This window comes from Schistocerca cancellata, chromosome 5 (assembly GCF_023864275.1).
Source record: "Schistocerca cancellata isolate TAMUIC-IGC-003103 chromosome 5, iqSchCanc2.1, whole genome shotgun sequence".
NCBI classification, from domain to species: Eukaryota; Metazoa; Arthropoda; class Insecta; order Orthoptera; family Acrididae; genus Schistocerca; species Schistocerca cancellata.
Window position 1 is genome coordinate 650,367,400 of NC_064630.1, and position 25,146 is coordinate 650,392,545.

At 42.4% G+C, this 25,146-nt stretch overlaps 1 protein-coding gene across 2 annotated transcripts in view; it reads right to left on the reverse strand.

The window, feature by feature from the left end:
• Positions 1–25,146, reverse strand: part of LOC126187757 (trypsin-3-like) — a 194,664-nt gene that overhangs the window by 59,960 nt on the left and 109,558 nt on the right. For both annotated transcript variants that reach the window (XM_049929018.1, XM_049929017.1), the window contains exon 3: positions 22,224–22,335. In XM_049929018.1, coding sequence (XP_049784975.1) covers positions 22,224–22,335 — 112 coding nt within the window. The remainder of the gene's footprint in view (positions 1–22,223; positions 22,336–25,146) is intronic.

The window sequence follows — 25,146 nt, forward strand, 5'->3', positions numbered from 1 at the left end:
TCTCTGTCTTACCATTTTATAATCTGTCTGAAACCTTCCAGTATCTCCAGGCCTCTTCCACGTATACAACCTCCTTTCATAATTCTTGAAACAAGTGTTAGCTATGATTAAGTTATGCTATGTGCAAAATTCTACCAGGCGGCATCCTCTTCCATTTCATACCCCCATTCCATATTCACCTACTACGTTTCCTTCTCTTCTTTTTCCTACTATCTAATTCCAGTCACCCATGACTATTAAATTTTCGTCTCCCTTCACTATCAGAATAATTTCTTTTATCTCATCATACATTTCATCAATCTCTTCGTCATCCGCAGAGCTATTTGGCATATAAATTTGTACTACTGTGGTAGTCGTGGGCTTTGTATCTATCTTGGCCACAATAATGCGTTCACTATGCTGTTTGTAGTAGCTTACCCGCATTCCTATTTTCCTATTCATTATTAAACCTACTCCTGCATTACCCCTATTTTATTTTTTATTCGCCTGACCAGAAGTCTTGTTCCTTCTGCCACCGAAATTCACTAATTCCCATTATATCTAACTTTAACCTATCCATTTCCCTTTTTAAATTTTCTTCTAACCTACCTGCCCGATTAAAGAATCTGACATCTCACGCTCCGATCCATAGAACGCCAGTTTTCTTTTTCCTGATAACGACGTCGTCTTGAGTAGTCCCCGCCCGGATATCCGAATGGGGGACCATTTTACCTGCGGAATATTTTACTCAAGAGGACACCATCAGCATTTATCCATACAGTAAAGCTGCATGCCCTCGGGAAAAATTACGGCCGTAGTTTCCCCTTGCTTTCAGCCGTTCGTAGTACGAGCACAGCAAGGCCGTTTTGGTTAGTGTTACAAGGCCAGATCAGTCAATCATCCAGACTGTTGCCCCTGCAACTACTGAAAAGGCTGCTGCCCCTCTTCAGGAACCACACGTTTGTCTGGCCTCTCAACAGACACCCCTCCGTTGTGGTTGCACCTACGATTCGGCTATCTGTATCGCTGAGGCACGCTAGCCTCCACACCAACGGCAAGGTCCATAGTTCATGTTTGGGGGGGGGGGGGGGGGGCTAGCTATACAAAGAAAACTTTAGGTACAACAGAGTAGCTGCGTTGGCCTATTTCAGATCAGAACAGGACTTCAGGTTGGTATCTCTGTTCGAAAAGGGTGTCGACGCCTTCCCTTAGGAAAAAAGACGAAGAAGAAAAAGAATAGAAACTACAAGTGAAAGTGATTTTAGCAGGAAGGGGCACATGGAGTGAAACAGATCTATCAAAGCGGGAATGATCTTCAAGTAAGTACCTCCAACCACATAAAAGAGTGAAGATACTATGTCGGAGTCACTTAACTAGGGATTTTTGTCGATCAGCTTATAAGACAGCTTTCAACCTAGTTAGCTACTGGAAGTAAATTTTCAGTTTGTTCTGTGTAACGTGTATGTGTTATCAACGAACAAGGCAGTTTGGTACGTCAGCACATTCAATATGTTGCATCCTTACTTCAACTATACTGTAGATAAAAACAGGGTCGCCATAGTATCTCCAATCACTGGAAGTAACGCGAATCATTTAATGCTTTATTTCAGGTCTTCAAAAGTGAAATGGCGTTAAGTATTTCATCCACACTATAAACATTTCTAAACCAGAAAAATTTATTTAACGAGATATAAAATACCTCTCTTCCAAAACCAGAAAAAACAGTATTACTTAATTTCCATTCTTAGTATAAAACGCATAGCACAGATACGAATTCGCCTTGGACCAAACTGTTTTCTACCACAGCTAGATGGAAATTCAAAATCAAAGCGACCGGGACTCGATCTCTGGTTGTTAATAATCATAACATCGCAATTCGTATCCACCCATTCAGTATAAGAAACAAACAAGATTAGCCCTGATGACCTTATTTCCGAGTCGTATTTCCCTTACTCATGTAGGTTACATTAAAACATGATTAAATTGTTATCTTACAAGGGGAAGGCAAGACCTTGGTAATTTGTTGCGGGTAAGCCTTTGTAAATTAGTAGCAGACCTGAAGGGTGCCCACTCACAGAGGTGGTACCCGACTGGCCGATATGTAGGCTCGCAAGAAAGGGGGGGAGGGAGGTGAGGCAGCAAATCCATTCTTGCTCGCTTGCCTGATCTATTAAAAGGTTAAATAAAATCTGTATTTCTATTATAAAAGACGCACTACGTAAAATTTGATTTCCTATTTTGGCGCCGGTCGCTGTGACCGAGCGGTTCTAGGCGCTTCAGTCCGGCACCGCGCTGCTGCTACGGTCGCAGGTTCGAATCCTGCCTCGGGCGTGGATGTGTGTGATGTCCTTAGTTTAGTTAGGTTTAAGTAGTTCTAAGTCTGCCGGCCGCGGTGGTCTCGCGGTTCTAGGCGCTCAGTCCGGAGCTGCGCGACTGCTACGGTCGCAGGTTCGAATCCTGCCTCGGGCATGGATGTGTGTGATGTCCTTAGGTTAGTTAGGTTTAAGTAGTTATAAGTTCTAGGGGACTGATGAACACTGATGTTAAGTCCCATAGTGCTCAGAGCCATTTGAACCATTTTTTTGTAGTTCTAAGTCTAGGGGACTGATGACCTCAGATGTAGTGCTCAGAGCTATTTGAACCTATTTTGGCACCCTCCGAAAATAATCTTGTGTGCGAACCTGGTGGTAGCTCTTCACCACAACGAGAACCTCCTTCTTGGCGAATATTATTACCACGACGTCAAGATAAAACTATTCCACCTCGTATGCAAGAATAAGAGACAGGTGAAACACTCTCGGACTTCAATAAGAACTGAATAATTATAAGTTCATAGAAGGCAGGTGCTGACAGGCGTGAATAGCACAGTATCATAAGTTACAGTTGCCAAATTCTGAGACGAATTGTTTGCAGAAGAACGGAAATACTGGTAGAAGCTGATGTGTGTGTGTGTGTGAGGGGGGTAGGGGGGGGGGGGGAGGGAAGGAGATCAGTTTGGGTTCTGAAGAAATATAAGAAAACGCGAGGCATTAATGACCCCACAGCTTATTTTAAAAGACAGACTGAAGAAAGGTCAGTGTATATTTATACTATTTGTAGGATTAGAAAATGTTTTCGATTAAGTTGGTTGGAAAACACTATTTAAAGTCCTGAAGGTCGCACTACTAAAATATAGAGAGCGACGGGGTATCTACAGCTTACACAGAAACGAGGTTGTAGTGTCGAAGTACGTAAAAGGCAAACAGTAGTTGAGAAGAAAATGAGTTCAGCTTTACACCAATGTTATTTTGTCAGTACACTGAGTAAGCAGTAAAGGAAACAAAGGAGAATTTTGAACGACAATTATTCAAAGAGAATATGTAGAATCTCTGAGGTTTCACGATGATATTACAACTCTGTCAGAGTCGGCAAAGGACTTGGAAAATTGATCAAACGGAATGGATAGTGACACCAGGGTTTTTCACAGCGGTATCGTCATATAAAATCTATGTTTAGAACGCGTTGACTCTGAGTTAAAACTCAACCTTTCGAAGATAATCAACACCTCAATTTTATACGGGAATGGTTATAACCTTGAAAAAAGACTATAAGATACATAGCAACAAAAAGTAAAACAGTGGTAATGTAATACGGCCGAATGAAATAAGGTCATGACGAGGAATCCAATTTAGGAATTGACCCACTAAAAGTAATAGATGAGTTTTGCTTTTTGGGTAGCGAAATAACTGATCATGGCTGAAGCAGGTAGACGGCATAATACAGGCTGCCAAAGGCAAGAAAAGTGTGTCTGAAAAGAAAAAAAATTTGTTAACGTCGAAAATAAGTTTAGGTGTTAGATCTTTTCTGAAGGTATTTGAAGTATAGCTCTTTACGAACTGAAACGTGCACGAATAAGTCGCTATTACAAAATAAAGGATTGTTGGCGGTGAACACAACCAGCCAAATATACTTTTAAAAATAGCTTTTTTTTATTGACATTTTTTCTACTAGGCCCTACTTCAGAGGACTACACTTGTTTTGCTACAGTATTCTTGGAAATTTGTCCCGAACGTCAAGAGCTCATCTGAGACTCCCTTAAGCAACACAACATAGGATACAGCATCAAAACCACAGGCTAGGTCTTGAAAAATCAGTAACATATATGATTATTTGGAACAGCTGCTCGAGTTTCTAATTTGACCAGATTGGTTGAAACGCTCATACAAGGTACCATGGACACACGTATGCTTTTAAACTAGAACACTTCAGTAAATCTGCAATTACCACTCACAAATATGAGCATGGACAAAGTGTTTCAAGCATTAAAGATAACTCACAGATAATACGCCACTGCTACCAAAGGCTACTCTGATTGCCATACCATTATTTGCCAAAATCACAATTCCAGCTGCACCAAGAAGAAAAAAGTTCTCTATAAAAAAATTAGTCGTGTCGTCTTTGAATAATATGTTCTGCTCGATAAATATTTCTTCTGTTATAACTTGTTGCACCTCCGACACATTCTCTTTGCTTCCATCAGGCAGTTATATTCTTTGGTTGTTGGGAAATGCAGGCACGGATCATGGTTTCCTTAAATATATATTTCCTGCGGGGGCGCGGGTGAGGGGGGGGGGTTGTGAACGGAAGGCAATATCACACTATAGCCAAAGGTTTACATTCTGTATCTTCTTTCCATTTCGTAATGAACTACTAATAACATCGAAAGCTAACTCCAAGATAACACCTATAGGTAACTTAGTAACTTATTTATCTTCAAACGTTACATTTCCCGGCAGTTTACCACTACAAGTTGTAGTAAAAGATGCGTTTTGGAGAGATCTTTAATGCGGCGTCTGTTAACTTCGTTGCATGCTTAATTTTCTCGGTATTTTCATTTCTAAAATTCAGACGTTTAATGTTTTGTGCACTTGACGAAACAGCGATGTAGCCATGACGTCACGGATTTTGCGCTTAGATTGGCTGACATGAGCAACCCGAGCAACCGCCATGGTAGTTTACACACCGTATTTGTCGCATTTATAATTGTGTATTCCGAAAATATGCACACATCATCTCAGCTGCGTTTTGTATGCTGCTCTTTTAAAATTGCGTGTGTACCCTTGTCTGTTTTTGTTTTTGATTCGTGTTTACATCGGGGCTGGGAGCACCAGCTTACTTCACTTTCATCCTAAAACATGTTCCTGAAGCTTACCTGATAAATTGCGAACTGAATCTATATTGTTTTCGAACTCGTGTTATGTTGCTGTTATTCGCAAGAAAGAAAAGCTCACTAGACTCATGCATAATACACTCATAAAAAGAAACTTGCTAATAACGCGCATTACCCGCAGTCAGCAAGCAAGGAAAGTAACTAAAGTAGCGGGATATATTTCGCGTAGGTTTATATTACGCGCACTTTTTCCTCGAGTCATTCGTGAAGTTCTCACTAGGTGTCGATACTTACGTTACCGTACTGTAGTGCACTCTAGCGGTATATCTGCAAACTTATTCAAACGGTAGGTGGAGAAGCCAAAGGGAGAAAGAGAAAATAACTGTCTAAAACTCTATCAAAACACTAATACTAAAAGTCGATTAACGACACATCAAAGCATAATAGAGATACACAGAAACAGGGATTCGATAGCGATGTTTCACGAACTCATTCCCTTTTGATGTAAGCAGGGGAACGTGAAAATTGTGTGCAGATTGTTAGGGCACCCTTAGGCTGAAATGCCAGAGCCTTTGGAACGCCCATTCCGAGGAAGCCACGCCCGCAAACAGCTGCTACATACTGCTAAGCGGCATTTCGAGGCGCAGCCTGAACAATAGCTACTACCTGTTCGAAAAGCATCGCTTGCTGTCACATATCAACAGTTCTAAAAACGTTAACCTGCATTATTTAAATTCATATGGGAAATAGGCGAAATGCGTTCTGGTAATTTAAATTCTGTAATATGGTAATATGAAATTTATTTTAATTTGTTGTTTGGGAGGGCTCAGCCTCAGAGCCTTTAATTACGAGCCACGCCTGTGACACGAATTATATCTTTTCTTAATGGATAACCTTTGCATTGCATGAAAGCACACATCTAGAGCTACAGCCGACATGGAGAATTTTGTGGAGTGTTTATGTGCCATAGTTATTTGCGTGATATATGTATACATCTTCCAGAAATGCACAGGAGGAATCAAAGACGAAACGACATTCAGTAGAAATAATGTTAAGTACAAATATCTCTATCAATTTCTACTTTTACCAATTGTGCCGCATTACTATCTTTCTGCACTGTTTAAGTCATCCACTCAGTATATAAAGTGGCTCTAACTACTGAAATATTCTTATGCTGTGCACGAGCGATCGACATGCTGTTCGCGAGTATAATACTGCAGTAAAATGGGTGTAGCCATCTGAAGAGGCGCATGATAGCCCAAAACTACCAAGGGCAATGAAATAGGGTTTTTATAAAAGTTTTTTGTCTCTACCAACAACTATTCGGAAAATAGAACCTTTTGAAATGTGACAAAAGAACGCTGAAAATTACAAGATGAGATGGTATAACACGTGGAATAGTGACTGGAATTGGGGAGCACTTTATGTTACAACTAGCCTTAAAGAAGGCATCGGTTGACGGAACACATCCTAGGACAAGGAATCGTGAACGGAGAGAATTGTTTGAGTGTGGGGATGGAGACGGGGGTGGGGGGTGGGGGTGGGGGGAAATAAAGGAATTGTAGATAGACCTAGCCTTGAGGTTCAAATCGACGCAGGTTGCAATAGTTATGCAAAGATGAAGACACTTGCACAGGGTGAGTAGCGTGTAGAGCTGCACCACACCAGTCGTGACTGAAAACCACAGCAACAAGAATAATGCTAATTCATTGTCTTCCTGAACTGTTTCAGCTGCAAATCATCCTAAGCACCGTGGCTTTTTTTAGTTGATAGCACGGAAGTAAGCAATAATTAATGGAGAAGGTTTCGGTCAATAATTTGGGAAAAGTTTTGCTGTATCTCTGCGGTTACTTTTCAACGTTCTTGCAAGTAAGTTCGAAATAAATTCACTGAATGCGAATATCTTGGCATCGACTGTATTAGGTATAGACATACCACCTATTAAAACATTTGAAAATCTGTGCCGGACTAGCACTCACTGGTGTGGGAATACGGAGTAATACTGTGTGCATCAAGTCATGAATGTACAGCACTATGGTAAGAAAACATAGACCAGGCATATCCAACCTTTTAGGCTACCTGGGCCACAATGGAAGAAGATGAGTATCTTCGGGCCACACATAATATACCGGGTGATCAAAAAGTCAGTGTAAATTTGAAAACTTAATAAACCACGGAATAATGTAGATAGAGAGGTAAAAATTGACACACATGCTTGGAATGACATGGGGTTTTATTAGAACCAAAAAAAAAAAAAACGAAGTTCACAAAATTTCCGACAGGTGGCGGACTGTAACTGCTACCGTGACGGGTGAGAGGTACGCCGATATGTTACAGAATCGCATCATCCCCAGCCTGGCTGATAAACACCTGCTGGAACGTACGATGTTTATGCAGGATGACGCTCCACCTCATATTGCTAGACGCGTGAAAGATCTCTTGCGCGCGCCGTTTGGTGATGATAGTGTGCTCAGCCACCACTTTCGTCATGCTTGGCCTCCCAGGTCCCCAGACCTCAGTCCGTGCGATTATTGGCTTTGGGGTTCCCTTAAGTCGCAAGTGTATCGTGATCGACCGACATCTCTAGGGATGCTGAAAAACAACATTCGACGCCATTGCCTCACCATAACTCGGGACATGCTTTATAGTGCTATTCACAACATTATTCCTCGACTATAACTATTGTTGAGGAATGCTGGTGGACATATTGAGCATTTCCTGTACAGAACATCATCTTTGCTTTGTCTTACTTTGTTATGCTAATTATTGCTATTCAGATCAGATGAAGCGCCATGTGTCGGACATTTTTTGAACTTTTGTATTTTTTGGTTCTAGTAAAACCCCATGTCATTCCAAGCATGTGTGTCAGTTTGTACCTCCCTATCTACATTATTCCGTGATATAATCAGTTCTGAAATTTATACTGACTTTTTGATCACCCAGTACATAACATTAGCGGGGAAAGAATAACGCGATAGACCAATGAGAGAATTGCATCGTGTTGCGAGAGTTTCATACCGAAAATATTCTGTTTATCATAAATTTACATAAACAGAATGCTATGGAATTTTCTTTCCGATCATGTGATAGATGCTCACTTCTTGGGCCGCGAGCTGCGGGTTGTTCTGGGAGGCGTGCACAAATACCCAAATCGGTTAAGGTGATCTCTTGCCATAAGCGGGAAATCGGGGTTCGAGTCCCGGGCCGGCACAAATTTCCGTATGGAATTAATAGGTAGTATATCTATACCTAATACAGACGATGCCGAGATATTCGCACTCAGCGAATTTATTTCGAACTAATTTCGTACAGTTGTCGATCGTCAGTAATGTCCGTTCTTTCCGATATGCAAAAAAATGGTTCAAATGGCTCTGAGCACTATGGGACTTAACATCTTAGGTCATCAGTCCCCTAGAACTTAGAACTACTTAAACCTAAGGACATCACACACATCCATGCCCGAGGCAGGATTCGAACCTGCGACCGTAGCTGTCCCGCGGTTCCAGACTGCAGTGCCTAGAACCGCACGGCCACCGCGGCCGGCTCCGATATGCAGATACGTATTCTGGCAAGTATTGAGGCGTTCTGTAATAATACCTTCATTTTATCAGCAGACTGTAAACAGTTATAAAAAAATTAATAGCCATAATTTTATGTTGTGCCGACAAATGGTGGCCTCGTGAAAAAAAAAACTGCTGAGTGCTGCGAAAGTTAATCGCAGATTGCCAGGTCCAGAAGGTAAGTAGCATTAGCATGGAGGCGAGACAGCGGCGCCACGGAGACGCCTGCTGTTTGGCACGTCGCAGTCTTACGCAGTGACTTCGCAGAAACGGCCGGCATCCCACAGTTGGCCAACCGCGAGCGGTCAACGCCCCCAACAGCTCCGCGCCATTGCCTCAATAAGTTACGTATTACTGAATGCCAACGTAGAATTAGTTCTGCTTCTCTCTTCATTACGCACTACTGTTCGTATCGCAGAAATAGTGAGTGAAATACTATTCTGCTTCGCTGTAGGCCCAGGGAGAAAGAAGAAACTTGGAGAGGTCTGTGAAAACGTCAATATTTATGACGGAGAAGCAGAGCTTACGTATTAAAGATAGAAAACCATAAAGTCGTTCTTAGCATCGTCAGAAGGAAGGATGTTGATTAAATGTTTCTAGATATCAGTTAGCTTCTCACACTGTTCATCACTAGCGTCTGATAATACGATTGTTTGCCTATGGAGTATCGTGCAGTTGTGGGACTGGATTCGTGACTGCTTGTTTTAAAGATCACAGTTCGTAGTAACTGAGTCATGCGTGGGAGAAGTGATCTCTGTAGTTCCCTCATGAAATGTTACAGGCCTTCTACTGTTTCTAATCTATATTAACAATTTAGGAGACAACCGAGCAGCCCTCATAGGTGATTCGTAGATTATGCTGTTGTTTATCGTGTAGTAAGCTCCTCAGAAGATCAGTACGAATTCCAAAATAATTTTCACAAGATATTCTAAGACGAGATTATCCACAAGACTATCAAATAAATTCCATCAAATGTTAGTTACATAATAAGCCATACAAATTTAAAAATTCTTGGTTCAACCAAATACCTAGGGATTAGAGTTATGAGAAACTCAAGCTAGAACCATCACACGGAAAATATTGTGGGTAAGACGAACCAGAGACTACGTTTTATTGGCAAAACATTTAGAGGATGCAAGAAACCTACTAAAGAGGCTATGTACATTACGCATGGCCCTTCAGTTCTAGAGTACTGTTGTGGAGATAGGACTGATGGGGGACACCGAAAAAGTTCACAGAAGGGCAGCTGGTTTTGTGATATCGCGAGGTAGGGGAGATAGTGCCACAGACATAAGCGAGTAAGTGTGGCGCTAATTGAGACAAAAATGTTTTCGTTGCGGCGACATATCTTAATGAAATTTCAGTCACCAGCTTTCTCCTCTGAATGCGAAAATATTTTGTTGAATCCTGTCGACATAGGGAAATTGATGGCCGTGATAAAATAATAGAACCCACGGAAGCATTTATATGCTCATTTTTCGTACGTTCTATTCGAAAGCAGAAGGTCATGAAAAAATTTGTCTAAAAACGGTCCTACGAACAAGTGTGAATTTCAGAGATCCCATGCAGACTGTAGATGTAGGTGTACCTAAGTTTTAGCGCAAAGTCAATTACGACGGTATCGAGACAGCACAGTCTCGGATTGAGGAAGGAAATCGGCTGTGCCGCTTTCCAAAGGAATCGCACCGGCACGTAGCATACGCGATTTAGGGGAACCACAATATACCTCATTCGTCATAGTTGGAGTGGGGTTCGAACAAGCTCCCACCACGTCGTAGCGGAGATGTGAGGAAACTGTTTCAGAATTGAAGCCTGCTACTTGCAGGGACGTATATGAATACGGGCTTCTGTTTTAAAGAGTGCCAGAGACAAGGAAAGGAACCGAAGAATAAAACAATGGAATACTTACGTCACAATTTCTGCGGAGTAATCAAGTCTGTCTTAAATCACAGTTTTCTGTATTAGGTCTCCATCAAAAGACGGGAAGTTATAAATATCTATTCGAGGACATAGGTTTCATTTGTTACAAGTACGAGGAGCATTCAGTAACTGATGAAACACTTTTTTCTAAGCCAATTCGTTTGACAAAATGCGGAATTTGTTGTACGACATCGTGGAATATTCCTACTTCAGTCTCTATAGTTTCATGAAGTTGTAATAGATGGCAGCGCCATCCATAGCCTTTGTAAAGGAGATGCGTTCCAAGCAGAGAGCTGTTATTGAGTTTCTTCTAGCGGAAAGCTACAGTATTGCAGATATTCAAAGGTGCTTGCAGAATGTCGACGGAGATCTGATAGTGAACAAAAGCACGGTGAGTCGTTGAGCGTGGCGTCTGTCATCAACTCAACAAGATCGTACAAACCCATCCGATCTCCCTCGTGCCAGCAATGACTCTTAAGACAACATCGCAGTTACAGGTACTCTGCGAAAACCAATTATAGATGTTTACCACTGATGCCCTCAGCATCAGCTAAGATGTGAAGACGACGCACTGAAGCACCGAAACTTGTAACCACACAATAAATGACACTATAAGATTCCGGAATAGTCCCCCATTCCGATCTTCGGAAGGGGACTACCAAGAGAAGTTGACCATAAGAAAAAGATTGAATAACCAACGAAACGTTCTACGAGTCGGGGCGTGAAATATCAGAAGCTTGAATGTGGTAGGGAACCTAGAAAAACTGAAAAGGGAAATACAAAAGCTCAATTTAGATATAGTGGGGTTCAGTGAAGTTAAATAGAAAGGAAACAAGGATTTCTGGTCAGATGAGTATAGGGTAATATCAACAGCAGCAGAAAATAGTATAACGGGAGTAGGATTCATTGTGAATAGCAAGGTAGGGCAGAGAGTGAGTTGCTGTGAACAGTTCAGTGATAGGACTGTTATGATCAGAATGGACAGCAAACCAACACCGACAACGATTGTGTAGGTACACATGTCGACGTCGCAAACTGAAGATGAGGAATAGAGAACCTATATGAAGACATTGAAAAGGTAATGCAACACGTAAAAGGAGATGGAAATCTAATTGTCATGGGGTACTGGAATGCAGTGGTAGGGGAAGTGGTAGAAGAAAAGGTTGCAGGAGAATATGGGCTTGCGACAAGGAACGAGAGAGGAGAAAGACTAATTGAGTTCTGTACTAAATTTCAGCTTGTAACAGCGAATACTCTGTTTAAGAATCACAAGAGGAGAAGGTATACTTGGGAAAGGCCAGGTGATACGGGAAAAATTAGATTAAATCATCGTCAGACAGAGATTCCGAAATCAGATGTTGGATTGTAAGGCAGGAGCAGATATAGACTCAGATCACGATTTAGAGTGATGAAGAGTAGGTTGAAACTTAAGAGATTAGTCAGGAAGAATCAATATGCAAAGAAGTGGGATACGGAAGTACTAAGAAATGACGAGATACACGTTGAAGTTCTCTAAGGGTATAGACACAGCAATAAAGAACAGCTCAGTAGGCAATGCTGTTGGACGCTTCTAAAAAGGGCAATCACAGAAGCCGGAGAGAAAAACATATGTACAAAGGAATAACTGCGAAGAAACCATGCGTAACAGAAGAAAAATTCAGTTGATCCATGAAAGAAGAGAGTACCAATATGTTCGGGGAAATTCAGGAATACAGAAATACAAGTCGCTGAAGAATGAAAAAATAGGAGGTGCAAGGAATGGCTGCATCAAAAATGTTAAGAAATCGAAAAAGGAATGATTATCGGAAGGTCTGACTCAGCATGTAGGAAAGTCAATACAACCTTCGGTGAAATTAAAAGTATAGGTGGTACCATTAAGAGTGCAACGGGAATTCCACTGTTAAATGCAGAGGAGAAAACGGATAGGTGGAAAGGGTACACTGAATGCCTCTATGAGGAAGATGATTTTCCTGATGTGATAGAAGAAGAAACACGAGTAGATTTGGAGGAGATAGGGGATCCAACATTAGAATCGGAATTTAGGAGAGCTTTGGAGGACTTAATATCAAACAAGGGGGAAGTGATAGATAACATCCAACCAAATTTCTAACATCTCTGGGAGAAGTGGCAACGAAACGACTATTCATGTTATTGTGTAGAATGAATGAGTCTGGCGACATACCATCTGACTTTCGCAAAATATCATCCACATAATTCCGAAGACTGCAAGAGCTGACAAGTGCGAGAATTATCGCATCCAATTTGCCGACAAGACTAACATGCAGAAGAATAGAAAAGAAAATTGAGAATCTGTTAGACGACGATCGGCTTGACTTCAGGAAAGGTAAAGGTACCAGAGAGGCAACTCTGACTTTGCGGTTGATAATAGGAGCAAGACTGACGAAAAATCAAGACACATTCATAGGCGTTGTCGACCTGGGAAAAGGGTTCAACAATGTAAAATGGTGCGAGATGTTCGAAATGCTGAGAAAAACAGAGGAAAAGTATAGGGAGAGACGGGTAATATATAATATGTATTAGAGCCAAGAGAGAATAATAAGAGTGGACGACCAAGAAAGAAGCGCTCGGATTAAAAACGGTGTAAGACAGGGACGTAGTCTTTCGTTCCTACTGTTCAATCTGTACATCGAAAAAGCAACGCTGGAACGAAAATAAAGGTTCAGGAGTGGTATTAAAATTCAAGGTGAAAAAATATCAATAAGATTCGTTGATGAATTGCTATCCTGGGCAAAAGTGAAGAAGAATTACGTGACTAGCTGAGTAAATCGAAGAAAGACGAAAGTAGTGAGAAGTAGCAGAAATGAGAACAGCGATAAACTTAACATCAGGATTGATGGTCACGGAGTAGATGAAGTTAAGGAATTCTACTGCCTAGGCAGCGAAATAACCAACGACGGACGGAGCAAGAAGGACATCAAAAGCAGATTAGCACTGGCAAAAAGGGCATTCCTGGCCAAGAGAAGTTATAGTATCGAACATAGGCCTTAATTTGAGAAATAAATTTTTGAGAACATACGTTCGGAGCACGGAATTGTATGGTAGTTAAAGATAGAATGTTGGAAAACTGGAACAGGAGAGAATCGAAGCATTTGAGATGTGGTGCTACAGAAGTATGTTGAAAATTAGGTTGCCTGTTAAGGTAATGAATGAGGGCGTTCTACGCAGAACAGGAGAGGGAAGGGATATGTGGAAAAAACTGACAAGGAGAAGGGAGAGGATGATAGGAGAAAAGTTAAGACATCAGGGAATGACTTCCATGGTACTAGAAGGAGCTATAGAGGGCAAAAACTGTAGAGGAAGACAGAGATTGGAATGCATCAAGCAAATAATTGAGAACGTTCAAAAATGGCTCTGAGCACTATGGGATTTAACATCTGAGGTCATCAGTCCCCTAGAACTTAGAACTACTTAAACATAACTAACCTAAGGACATCACACACATCCATGCCCGAGCAAGGATTCGAACCTGCGACCGTAGCGGTCGCGCGTTTCCAGACTGAAGCACCTAGAACCGCTCAGCCACACCGGCCGACAATTGAGGACGTTACAAGTGCTACTCTGAGATGTAGAAGTTGGTACAGGAGAGAATTTCGTGGCGGGTCGCATCAAACCAGTCAGAGAAGTGATGAATGAAAAAAAGAAAAAAAAAATAGAAAGGCCTGTTATAGGTGTCTCATTTTAATTACTCTCATTCTAGGTGATCGTCAGAATACAGAGAAGCACCTTGCCGCTTAACTCGACGTCTCTCTTGTTAGTGATGACACACTCGTCACCGTTTGGAGTACCTTGTGTGCTGGGTTCCTCTCCGCCTAACCGAAGACCATAAAGAGCAACGAAAAACCATCTGTGCAGAATTCCTTGTGCGCTACGAGGCTGATCGTGACAATTCTTTTCGGACATCGTCACAGGTGATGGAACATGGTTTCATCACTTCGAATGGAAACTGAAACGGCGGTCCACGGAGTGGCGCCACACCAACTCTCCTACGAAGAAAAAGTTCTAAGCCTGTAACGCCTTGGCGACAGTCTTCTGTGACTCTGAAGACGTTATTCTGTTTGATGTCCTCCTTCATGGTGCAACGATCATCTCTGAAATGAATTGGGCTATCCCTACGAAACTGAAGAAAAGACTTCGTCGTGTCCGTCGCCACAAAAATGCAAACGATCGTCTGACAACGTAAGGCCTCTAGAGCACACGTCTGCGTACCCCGAGAGGCCCTGATAAAACTTCATTGGACTGTTCTTCCTCGTCCACCCTACAGCTCGAACCTCGCACCTATTCACTTACATTTGAGGGATGATTCCGCGGGAAACAGTGGGTGGAGGATGTAGCAAGCCGTGGGGGCCGACGTCGACCAGTACAGTGATGCCATGCGTGCATACTGACCCTCCCAGTAAAGGTGGCGTAAGGGCTTCGCATTGTACGGACATTGTCTTGAAAAATAGGGTTTTGTAGCCAGAAGAGTGGGGAATAGAGGGGTGTATCGGAATCCAGAATAAAATCAAGCTGCTTCAGAAAAAAATCTGTTACATTACTTATTGAACACCCCTCGTATGACCGAAAATGCTTCAAGATTGCGATTCAATATAGTTGCATGAAACATATGAAACAGTAGATAGTGAGATTAGTTTATCATTCACTAAATGGCTCTGAGCACTATGGGACTTAACAGCTATGGTCATCAGTCCCCTAGAACTTAGAACTACTTAAACCTAACTAACCTAAAGACAGCACACAACACCCAGCCATCACGAGGCAGAGAAAATCCCTGACCCCGCCGGGAATCGAACCCGGGAACCCGGGCGTGGGAAGCGAGAACGCTACCGCACGACCACGAGATGCGGGCTATCATTCACTAAGTTTTTCACTTTCGATTCTTGTGTAATATTTCCTCACATATGCTCTACATCTGTCTTTTGCGATTGTTTTCAATCTTTAATTTATTTTTGGGTGGCATCTTTTATTTGCCTTACTTTCCACACTTTTATCGTAGATTTCATTCAGCTAACTTGGAATTGAATAATTTTAAGCTCCAGTATAACTTGAAGTGGCCACTTCATTTTCACAGGGATACACAATCGTCATGAGAGTTATTTACATCTGTGATACAATTATTTGTGCAACGTTTTTTCGGATATTTAATTACTAAGTGCAAACACAGCATTGCTCTGCAAATGACGGCTTCAGTTTCGGATTTCTACACTAGTGCCAGTTAGGGTTCTTAGTTTTTAGTAAGTCTGTGGGTTTGAAACGTCGACTTCCACAATGCGACTCTAATGGCCTACAACTCTGACACTTCGCTTGGTTCAGTATGTTAAGTTTTATATGAATTTGAAATGACAAACTGGAACTTTGAAATTGTCGGTGCTAGCGTAGTTCACATGGTGGCTTTGCTCACTAAATCCAGAGGTTTATTTATGACTTTTTGTCCATTTAGTTTCTCATTATATTATGAGTTATTGAAAACTTCAGTACCAACATTCAAATTTTACCTGTCGAAAACTAATCGTTTATAGTGACACTGGAGGAGCTAAACTGTTAAGGTAATTGCATTAGATCAGATGTAATTTTTTGTACCGAAGGTCCTTAGTGCGGATATCTTCAAGGTTGTAGATTATGACTCTTTGCTTACCAGACAAGGATGATACTCTTTAATTCTTTTCGTTTGACACTTTACATTATTTAGACTTTTTAAATTCAAATTACATTTGCATTAACAATCACAATTTCTTCGGTAACTGAGAAAAAACAAGAAGAAAAGAGTATCAAATTATGACAGTTACAGATTCCAATGGATTATGACCTTCAAAAATTACGAGATAAAGTTGTTGCAACACCACGTATTGCACAATTGACAATTAGATATCTCGGGAGGCAGACCCACCAGTGTAGAAGGAGACGGAAGAAATTACGTTATCAGTACAGAAGCTGTGATATTTCAGGCCTTGCAGCCATCATTTTCAGGCACAGGAACATCTTCTTAGAGCATTTGAGAAGGCAGAAGTGGCAAGATGACGTAACGTGGTCTGAGGTACCGATAAAAGATGGTTTGTTCGGTACGGATATCGTGAGAAAGACTACCTAAACTATGGTCCTTTTCCGCGATTGGCTGCTGCATCCGGAAGATGCGAGCCAAAATAAGAATTTTCTGATAGAAGAACTACACAGCGTATTTACTTGCATTTCATATTTAAAGCATATCTCAACAAACTACTATCATTCCATTATTTCACAAGTAATAATAACCAGCCTACTAATAAACAACTGCGAAACGAAAAGGCACACGAAGCTGTTCGGTGATCGGATAGCGCCTAACTTGGATGGCAGCCGAAGTGGTTCGGTTGTAAGATAAGAGCTGGTTCGGCAGCGTCGGAAGACACACACGTTGTCTGCCGCGGTCAATAGCAGTTAAGATTTCATTAGTAATCCATGGTTTGTAAAAATAGAGCTGATTCGATGCTATCGGAGGACAGACATGTTGTCTGCTGCGATATCAGTTAAGACTTAATTTGCAATGTCTACTTTGTAAATGTAAGAGTTGTAATTACGGAAATACGCAGTTCATTAATTTGTAGCAGAATGGAAATTATTTGTGACTCTAAAGTGGAATGCAATTGTGCAGTTTGATATCCCGTGTAAACAAACTGATTGGAAATTTAATTATTTCTAAAATAACAATTCCTTGCTAAGAGTTTCTTGCATCCTCAAGATAACGGATTCACGACTTACACTAAGTGATCGACAATAGTATCCTGTAGTACCTGGCTGAAAAGGACTTCCAAGTTCGTGGCGCCCTCCATCGGTAATGCTGGAATTCAGTATGGTGCTGGCCTACCCTTAGCCTTGTTGACAGCTTCCTCTCTCGCAGGCATACATTCAATCTGGTGCTGGAAGGTTTCTTGGGGAATGGCAGCCCATTCTTCACGGAGTGCAGGACGGAGGAGAGTTATCGATGTCGATCGGTGAGGCCTGGCACGAAGTCGGCGTTCCAAACCATGCCAAAGGTTTTCGATAGGATTCAGGTGAAAACACTGTGCAGGCCAGTCAACTACAGGGATGTTTTTTTTTTGGTAAACATTTTTGGAATGCAGTGATCAATAGATTATTATATTTTAACTAAAGTTCAGTCTTGATCACAACACTTATGTCTCAATAATATAGGTGACCGGTTTCGGTTATTTTTACATAACCATCTTCATACCCATGGCTTCCTTGGAGGATGGTAGGCGGAGCTCTCCTCAGCTGCTACGAAGTCAACTGATCAGTTGGGATGTTATTGTCGTGTAACCACTCCGCCACAGACCCTGCAATATGAACAGGTGATCGATCGTGTTGAAAGATGCAATCGCCGTCCCCGAATTGCTCTTCAACAGTGGGAAGCAAGAAGGTGCTTAAAACATCAGTGTAGGCCCATGCTGTGATAGTGCCATGCAAAACAGCAAGGAGTGCAAGCCCCCTCCATGAAAAACACGACCACACCCTAACACCACTTCCTCCGAATTTTATTGTTGGCACTACACACACTGGCAGATGTTCACCGGGCATTCGCCATACCCACACCGTGCCATCGGACCGCCACATTGTGTACCGTGATTCGTCACTCTACACAACGTTTTTCCACTTTTCAATAGTCCAATTTTTATGCTCATTACACCAAGCGAGGCGTCGTTTGGCATTCACCGGCGTGAGGTGTGGCTTATGAACAGCCGCTCGACCATGAAATCCAAGTTTTCTCACCTCCCGCTTAACTGTCTTAGTACTTGCAGTGGTTCTTGATGCTGTTTGGAATTCCTGTGTGTTAGTCTGGATAGATGTCTGCCTATTACACATTACGACCCTCTTCAACTGTCGGTGATCTCTGTCAGTCAACAGCTAGGTCGGCCTGTGCGTTTTTGTGCTGTACGCGTCCTATCACGATTCCATGTCACTATCACATCGGAAACAGTGGACCCAGGGATGTTTAGGAGTGTGGAAATCTCGCGTACAGACGTATGCCACACGTGACACCCAATCACCTGACCACGTTCCAAGTCGTCAGTTTCGCGGAGTGTTCCATTCTGCTCTCTCACGATGCCTAATGCCTACTGAGGTCGCTAATATGGAGTACCTGGCAGTTGGTGGTAGCACAATGCACCTAATATGAAAACGTATGATTTCGGTGGTGTCCGGATACTTTTGAGCACATAGTGTACGTGCTGTTTTCTGTGCAGAGGACAGCAACTATAGAAGACTGCGGGTTGGTGAACATTTGTTAGAACTTATGGATTCTACTCAGGACGGTGGAAGCAAATAGGCACCTCGCGTGTACTGCAATCTTAGTACAAGAGAGCAGTGACAGGTCATCAGTGGTAACACAGATTAGGTATGAAAGAAATATTTTTGAGAGAAGGGGTTTCTCGTACGCACGTATAAATGTCACCCTTTATCCTTCTCACTCTAACTCTCCCTTTTTCAACTTGCCGTAAAGCTGTAAAAGAAAAAAGCGATCGGTGAAGAGAGCTCAGGGGCTTAGAACGTGGACTTGTCATTCGGTGCCACCTGAGTAACAAATCTAATAGAGGCATTTCAACGTTTATGCAGCTACCCAAGTCGATTGTTGGTGTGAAGTGGAAGGTGCAAATGATTCAAATGGTTCTGAGCACTATGGGACTTAATATCTTGGGTCATCAGTCCCCTAGAACTTAGAACTACTTAAACCTGACTAACCTAAGGGCATGACACACACCCATGCCCGAGGCAGGATTCGAACCTGCGACCGAAGCAGTTATGCGGTTCCGGTCTGAAGCGCCTCGAACGCTCGGTCACAACGGCCGGCGAAGTGAAAGGAACAACCACTGTTACATGGAGACCAGGTAGACCTCATGTACTGATGGACCGTCGAGCATTGAGGAGTATGGTTGTGAAAATGGCATGAAATCATTAGAAGGAATTACTCTTGAGTTCCAAGTGCTACCAGCATCCAGATAGTTCGGTGACTGTAAGCGGGGGTACAATGCGCAGCGCAGCTCGATTTCTAGTGGCTAGCGGAGTCCCGGGTTCGATTCCCGGCCGCATTGGGGTTTTCCCTGCCCGGGAACTGGGTGTTGGTGTTGTCCTCATGATTTCATCATCATCATCATCACCATTCGTGAAGTGGCTAGACTGGACTGTGTAAAAAAGTTGGACTGTGTACAAATTTGGACTTTGTACGGATGCTGATGACCCCGCAGTTGAGCGCCCCACAAACCAAACATCATCATCATCATCATATCCACTGGGCAGCAGATGGCAGGAAACAAGTGATCTGGAATGATGAATAATGCTATCCGGTGGAACGGTTTGATAAATGCCTAAAGAATGTTGCCTGCCGCCATCTTTAGTGCCATCAGTGAAGTAAGCATGGGATGGTGTCACGTTGTTAGGGTATTTTTCATGGTTACCACGTGGTCTTCTTACTACGCTCAAGAAAACGCTAAAAGCGGAGGGATATGAACACGTTTTACAGAACAGTGCAGCAGATGAACCATTGGAAGACGATGGTCGTATCAGTACGACAATGTACCCTGTTATAAAACAGGATTGTGGGGTAACGGTTTGTGGACAATAAAATTTCTGAAGCGGGTTGGACTGCTCTGAGTCCCGACAACACAACGGAATAGCTTTGAGATGAGTTAGATAACCGGCTTCGCTCCATACCCCAGCGCCCAACATCTCTACGTTCCCGGGTTTTGGCTCTTGAGGAAGAATGGGCTGCCATTCCTCCACAGATATTCAGACACATCATTGAAAGCATCCGCAGCAAAGTTCAAGCTCTATGAAGACGAACGATGCACACACCCCATAATAATGTCCCCTAATAAGTGTCCACGCGCTTTTGATCAGACAGGGTATGTGATGAAGACAGCACAGGATTCGTGTGAGTTCGCGACAGAGGGAGAGACTAAAATTACAATGCTGACGTCAAGCTGTTTTTAACGTTCCACATAAACAGAGAATATAAATTAAGTTAATACTTCAAAGAAAATTTAGTTCTGAAATTCTGTTATTTTATTTTTCAACCTCGGACCACACAAAAGGTTACATTACTGGTTTTCAGTTCTTTGCAGGACATCGTCAAGTAATTAAAAACCGTTACGTAGTAACTCGTCAGCTGAACTGTTACTATGCAATGTACTCGAATCTACCGATGAATTTCTACGCAGTCGAAATGGTAATGTAATTATGTATAATGTAGCGGCTGAAAATTACAACAACAGAATTTTATTACTAGACGGTCAATCTGTTCCCCTTAGACAGAATACTTAGTCAATTTCATTCCAGTGTCGTTAAATGTTCACATACTATGATAACCAAGACAGGAAACTAATACCACATGACGAAGTGCTAGCGTAGGGGATAATATTTTGTGCCGGCCGGAGTGGCCGAGCGGTTAAAGGCGCTACAGTCTGGAACCGCACGACCACTACGGTCGCAGGTTCGAATCCTGCCTCGGGCATGGATGTGTATGCTGTCCTTAGGTTAGTTAGGTTTAAGTAGTTCTAAGTTCTAGGGGACTTATGATCACAGCAGTTGGATCCCATAGTGCTCAGAGCCATTTGAACCATTTCGATAATATTGTGGTTTATGGTGTCGAAGGATCTACGTTCGCAACCTGCTAAAAGCGACTTTTTTTTCATCTTAGCGTTGTTAACATACTCTGGGACTTTCTTATCAACGTAATACAAATATGTTATGCCATATTCGACGTTATTTACACTTCCGTCAGTTGAGAGAAAGAAGGATGAAACAACCACTCGGCGATTTCTGAGAGACTGATTAGGCAGGAAATTAAGAGCACAGCTTAAATTGCTGCGAGTGAAACGAGGAGCAATAACATTCATATTCTTCCTTGTCACAAATAAAGTTTCCAAATAAGCGACGATTTGCGAGTGTGTGGCTAGGCAGCAACTGGCTAGGCAGCAACAGTTTTAATTGCTTCGATGGAAAGAAGCAGCAATAAACACATACAGTATTCTTTCTTTTCACGAATTGGTTCTTTTTCTCCAAATGTGTGGCGATTCGCAAGTGTATGGTTAGGCAGGAGTCTAAGAGGATAGCTTAAACGGCTGCGAGTGAAACGAGGATCGATAACATTCATATTCTTTATTAGCACAAAGTCGACAGCAGTTCCTGCGGTAGTCGATATTTCACTTGACGTCAAAATGACGTCACGTTTGCAGAAAGTCTTGTGAAACGAGTGTTACCCAGTGTTAAACTGTTCCAGAGAGCTGTGCTGACGACAGCTTGAGACAATAATTTTCCAAAACTGATTTTAAATATGAGGTTTTGTTTAGATATCTTCCGCGTCTCTGGTTAATTGAAGCTGAGACACCTCTCTGAAGTGATGAAATAACGAGAATATTATTTTTTAAAGACGAGGCGGTTGTTAGGCAATACACTTTCCTTTACTGCAGTAAAATAATCCCATTGAAAATCTCGAATTCATGTCCTTAGAACGTAATAGTACCTCTTAAAAGTATTTACAGCATAAGGCCACGAAAGAAAGGTAACTTGTGGTTTACCATGCCATTTAGAATGCGTACGGACGCTTGGCTAGGAGGCCTAAGGGTACTTACGGCAGTTCCCGCAGAGCCTGTTACTCGGCTTTACTGCTCCGGCAGACAGCAGCAAACTCAGCAGACCGCGCTCTCCTCCTCCCACATTGTGCTGTGGTTTTGCAGGGATCTCCTGAAACAGCGTGCGAAATCAGAGTAACACATGTCCACGACAGCATCTGCCAACTAAAGAGAATTACGAAGTGAAAAGGCCTGTATCTTACAAGGGGAGGCCACACGTTCGGATCACGGATGTACTTCAGACTTTGCACACCTTCAGAAGGCCGTTAAAACAACATAACGCGCAAGTAGCAAGGTGCACTACTCTGGCAATTCCGAGCAAATTGAAAGAGAAATTACTAGTGTCTATTGCGTAACTGATCTGGGGAGGGCTCGAGCATTGGAGATCATGGTGGTCGAATGGTCGCCGGCACGGTAACTCAGCGCGTTCGGTCAGAGGGTTAGCTGCCCTCTGTGATAAAAAAACTGAGTTAGTGGAACAACCGCGAACTGAAACGGGTGTCTTGCGACGTCCGCCCCGAGCAGATACAACGAACGAAAACGAACAAAATGAGATTAAAAAAAAAATGGTTAGCCTTCGAGCTTCGTGAGACGACCGTCTATGTGGCGAAGGTTCGAATCCCACTCAAACCCTCATTTTTTGTATCATATTAAAAAAAATTGGACCTACACTACTCGTTCTTGCTACATTAGCAATGTCTGACCGCTACGCAGGTTAACTGTCAAATGGCGCCTGTCTCTGTGTCTGCAGCTCGAAGCGTCGAGGTGCAAAAGTAGTTCTGGGTACCTTACCATATAGCATGTATAACGGATTTCGCAAATCACGACAGGCATACGTTTTCAGGAAAATTATATGCGTTTCTTCATTTACCTGTTGATAGCTAAGTATGTTACCTTTCAAATCTCATATAAATTAAATATATCATGAATGATGAAAAAAATATAGATTGAAAATTAAGTTTGAGCGGAAGTCGAATCGGGGCATAAAACACGTTTGTATTGCAGCTCGAACGCTCACCTTTCATTATGTCACAAATTACGCAATTGGTTGGGCCGTCTGTAATTGTTCTAATGAGAGAATTTCGGAATTGTCAGAGTCTTCTTTTGTTGTACAGTCCTTTTTGACAATAATCGGAGTTTAATTTTTCAAGAACGATCTTCTTTAAAATAAAACCCACCTCCATCATCTTAGTGAAGTTTTGAATATTTTGTCGTATCTGTATTCCACCTTACGTATCGCACAGAAACAGACCGTTTCTGACACACAAAAAAAGAGTAGACTGTTTTTGTTTAGCTGCTGCATCTGCTGATTTGTACCTGCTTTCGAGAACGTCATTACTTGAGGCACTAAATATGATGCTGAGCCAGGTCAGTTTTATCTCAAGGCAGATGTCGTCTCGCATTCTCAAGAGGAAACATTAGTTAGTTAGAATTAGCAAGCAGACCAATTTACTAATATTTTGAAGAATCAGCCTCAGTTGCGCAAATTTTCTCGTTTTTTTCCAGGTTTCGGCTGAATTAATCTAGCCTTCTTTAGAAGCATAAAATTACTATAACATGCCAGAGTAAGGCACAGTCAACATTAAAATTAAAACCTTTAGTACCGTGGTACCATGTCGAATTAAAACTACGTAACTGAAGTCCAGCCTCGGCATCTCTTCACCACGCGGTCGGTTGGCAGCGGCAACTACTTTGGCAATATTTCAAATTCAGTAGCTCATTAAGTGTAAAGTTTTGTTTGGCGACACTGTTCATATGCGCGACACAGGGTCTACCAACAGTCTATATTGCTCATCAGCTGAACACGATATCAAAAGTACACGTTACATGAGTAAAAAGTTTTGAAAAACAAAATATTCATTATTCAAACATATAGCTATTTTTTTAATAAAAGTTTACACCCACAGTGTTAGAGTCCCACTTGCACCTGGTCAGTTTTTTTGTATGTTCATTCTCGTCCAGTTTCCGTTATGGAAGCCATTACGACAATCACTTTAGTGTGTTGTTTCTATGTGCTGAGTCTTAATCAAGTTTATTATACACTGATCAGCCAGAACATTATGACCACATACATAATAGTCCGTATGTCCACATTTGGCACGGATAACAGTGGCGAAGCGTCGTGACATGTAAGCAAGAGGCGTTGGTTAAGTATCTGGAGAGAGTTGACACCACATCTGCGCACACAAGTCATCTAATTCTCGTAAATTCCGAGGAAGGGGACCTTGAGCTCTGACGCCACGTTCAATCTCATCCCAGATGTGTTCGATCGGGTTCAGACCTGGAGAGTCGAGGGGCTAGCACTCCAATACGAATTCGCCACTACGTTCCTCAAACGACTCCATCACACTCCTGGCCTTGTGATATGGCGCATTGTCTTGTTGAAAAATGACACTGCTGTCAGGAAGCATGATTTTCAGGAAGCAGCGTACGTGGTCTGTAACCAGCTTACGATACTCCTTGGCCGTCATGGTGCCACCGAACGCATATATGGTCACGTGAATGTTCCCCAGAACATAATGAAGCCGCTGTCAGCTTGTCCCCGTCCCACAGTACAGGTGTCAAGAAACTGTTCCCCTGGAAGACGACAGATTCGCTCCCTCCCATCGGCGTGATAAAGAAGGTATCGGGATTCATCAGACCATCCAACGCCCTGCCACTGCGCCAACGTCCAGTGCCGATAGTGACATGCCCATTTCAGTCATAGTTGCACGGCGTCAACATTTGCACATGCATGGATCGTCGGCTGTGGGAGCCCATCGTTTAGAGTGTTCAGTGCACTGTGTGTTCAGACACACTTGTTCTCTGCCCAGCAATGAAGATGTTAGTTCCGCTACAATTCGCCTCATGTCCTATTTTGCCAGTCCATCCAGCCTGCGACCTCCGAAATCTATCATGAGGGGTGGCCTCCCAATCCCATGAC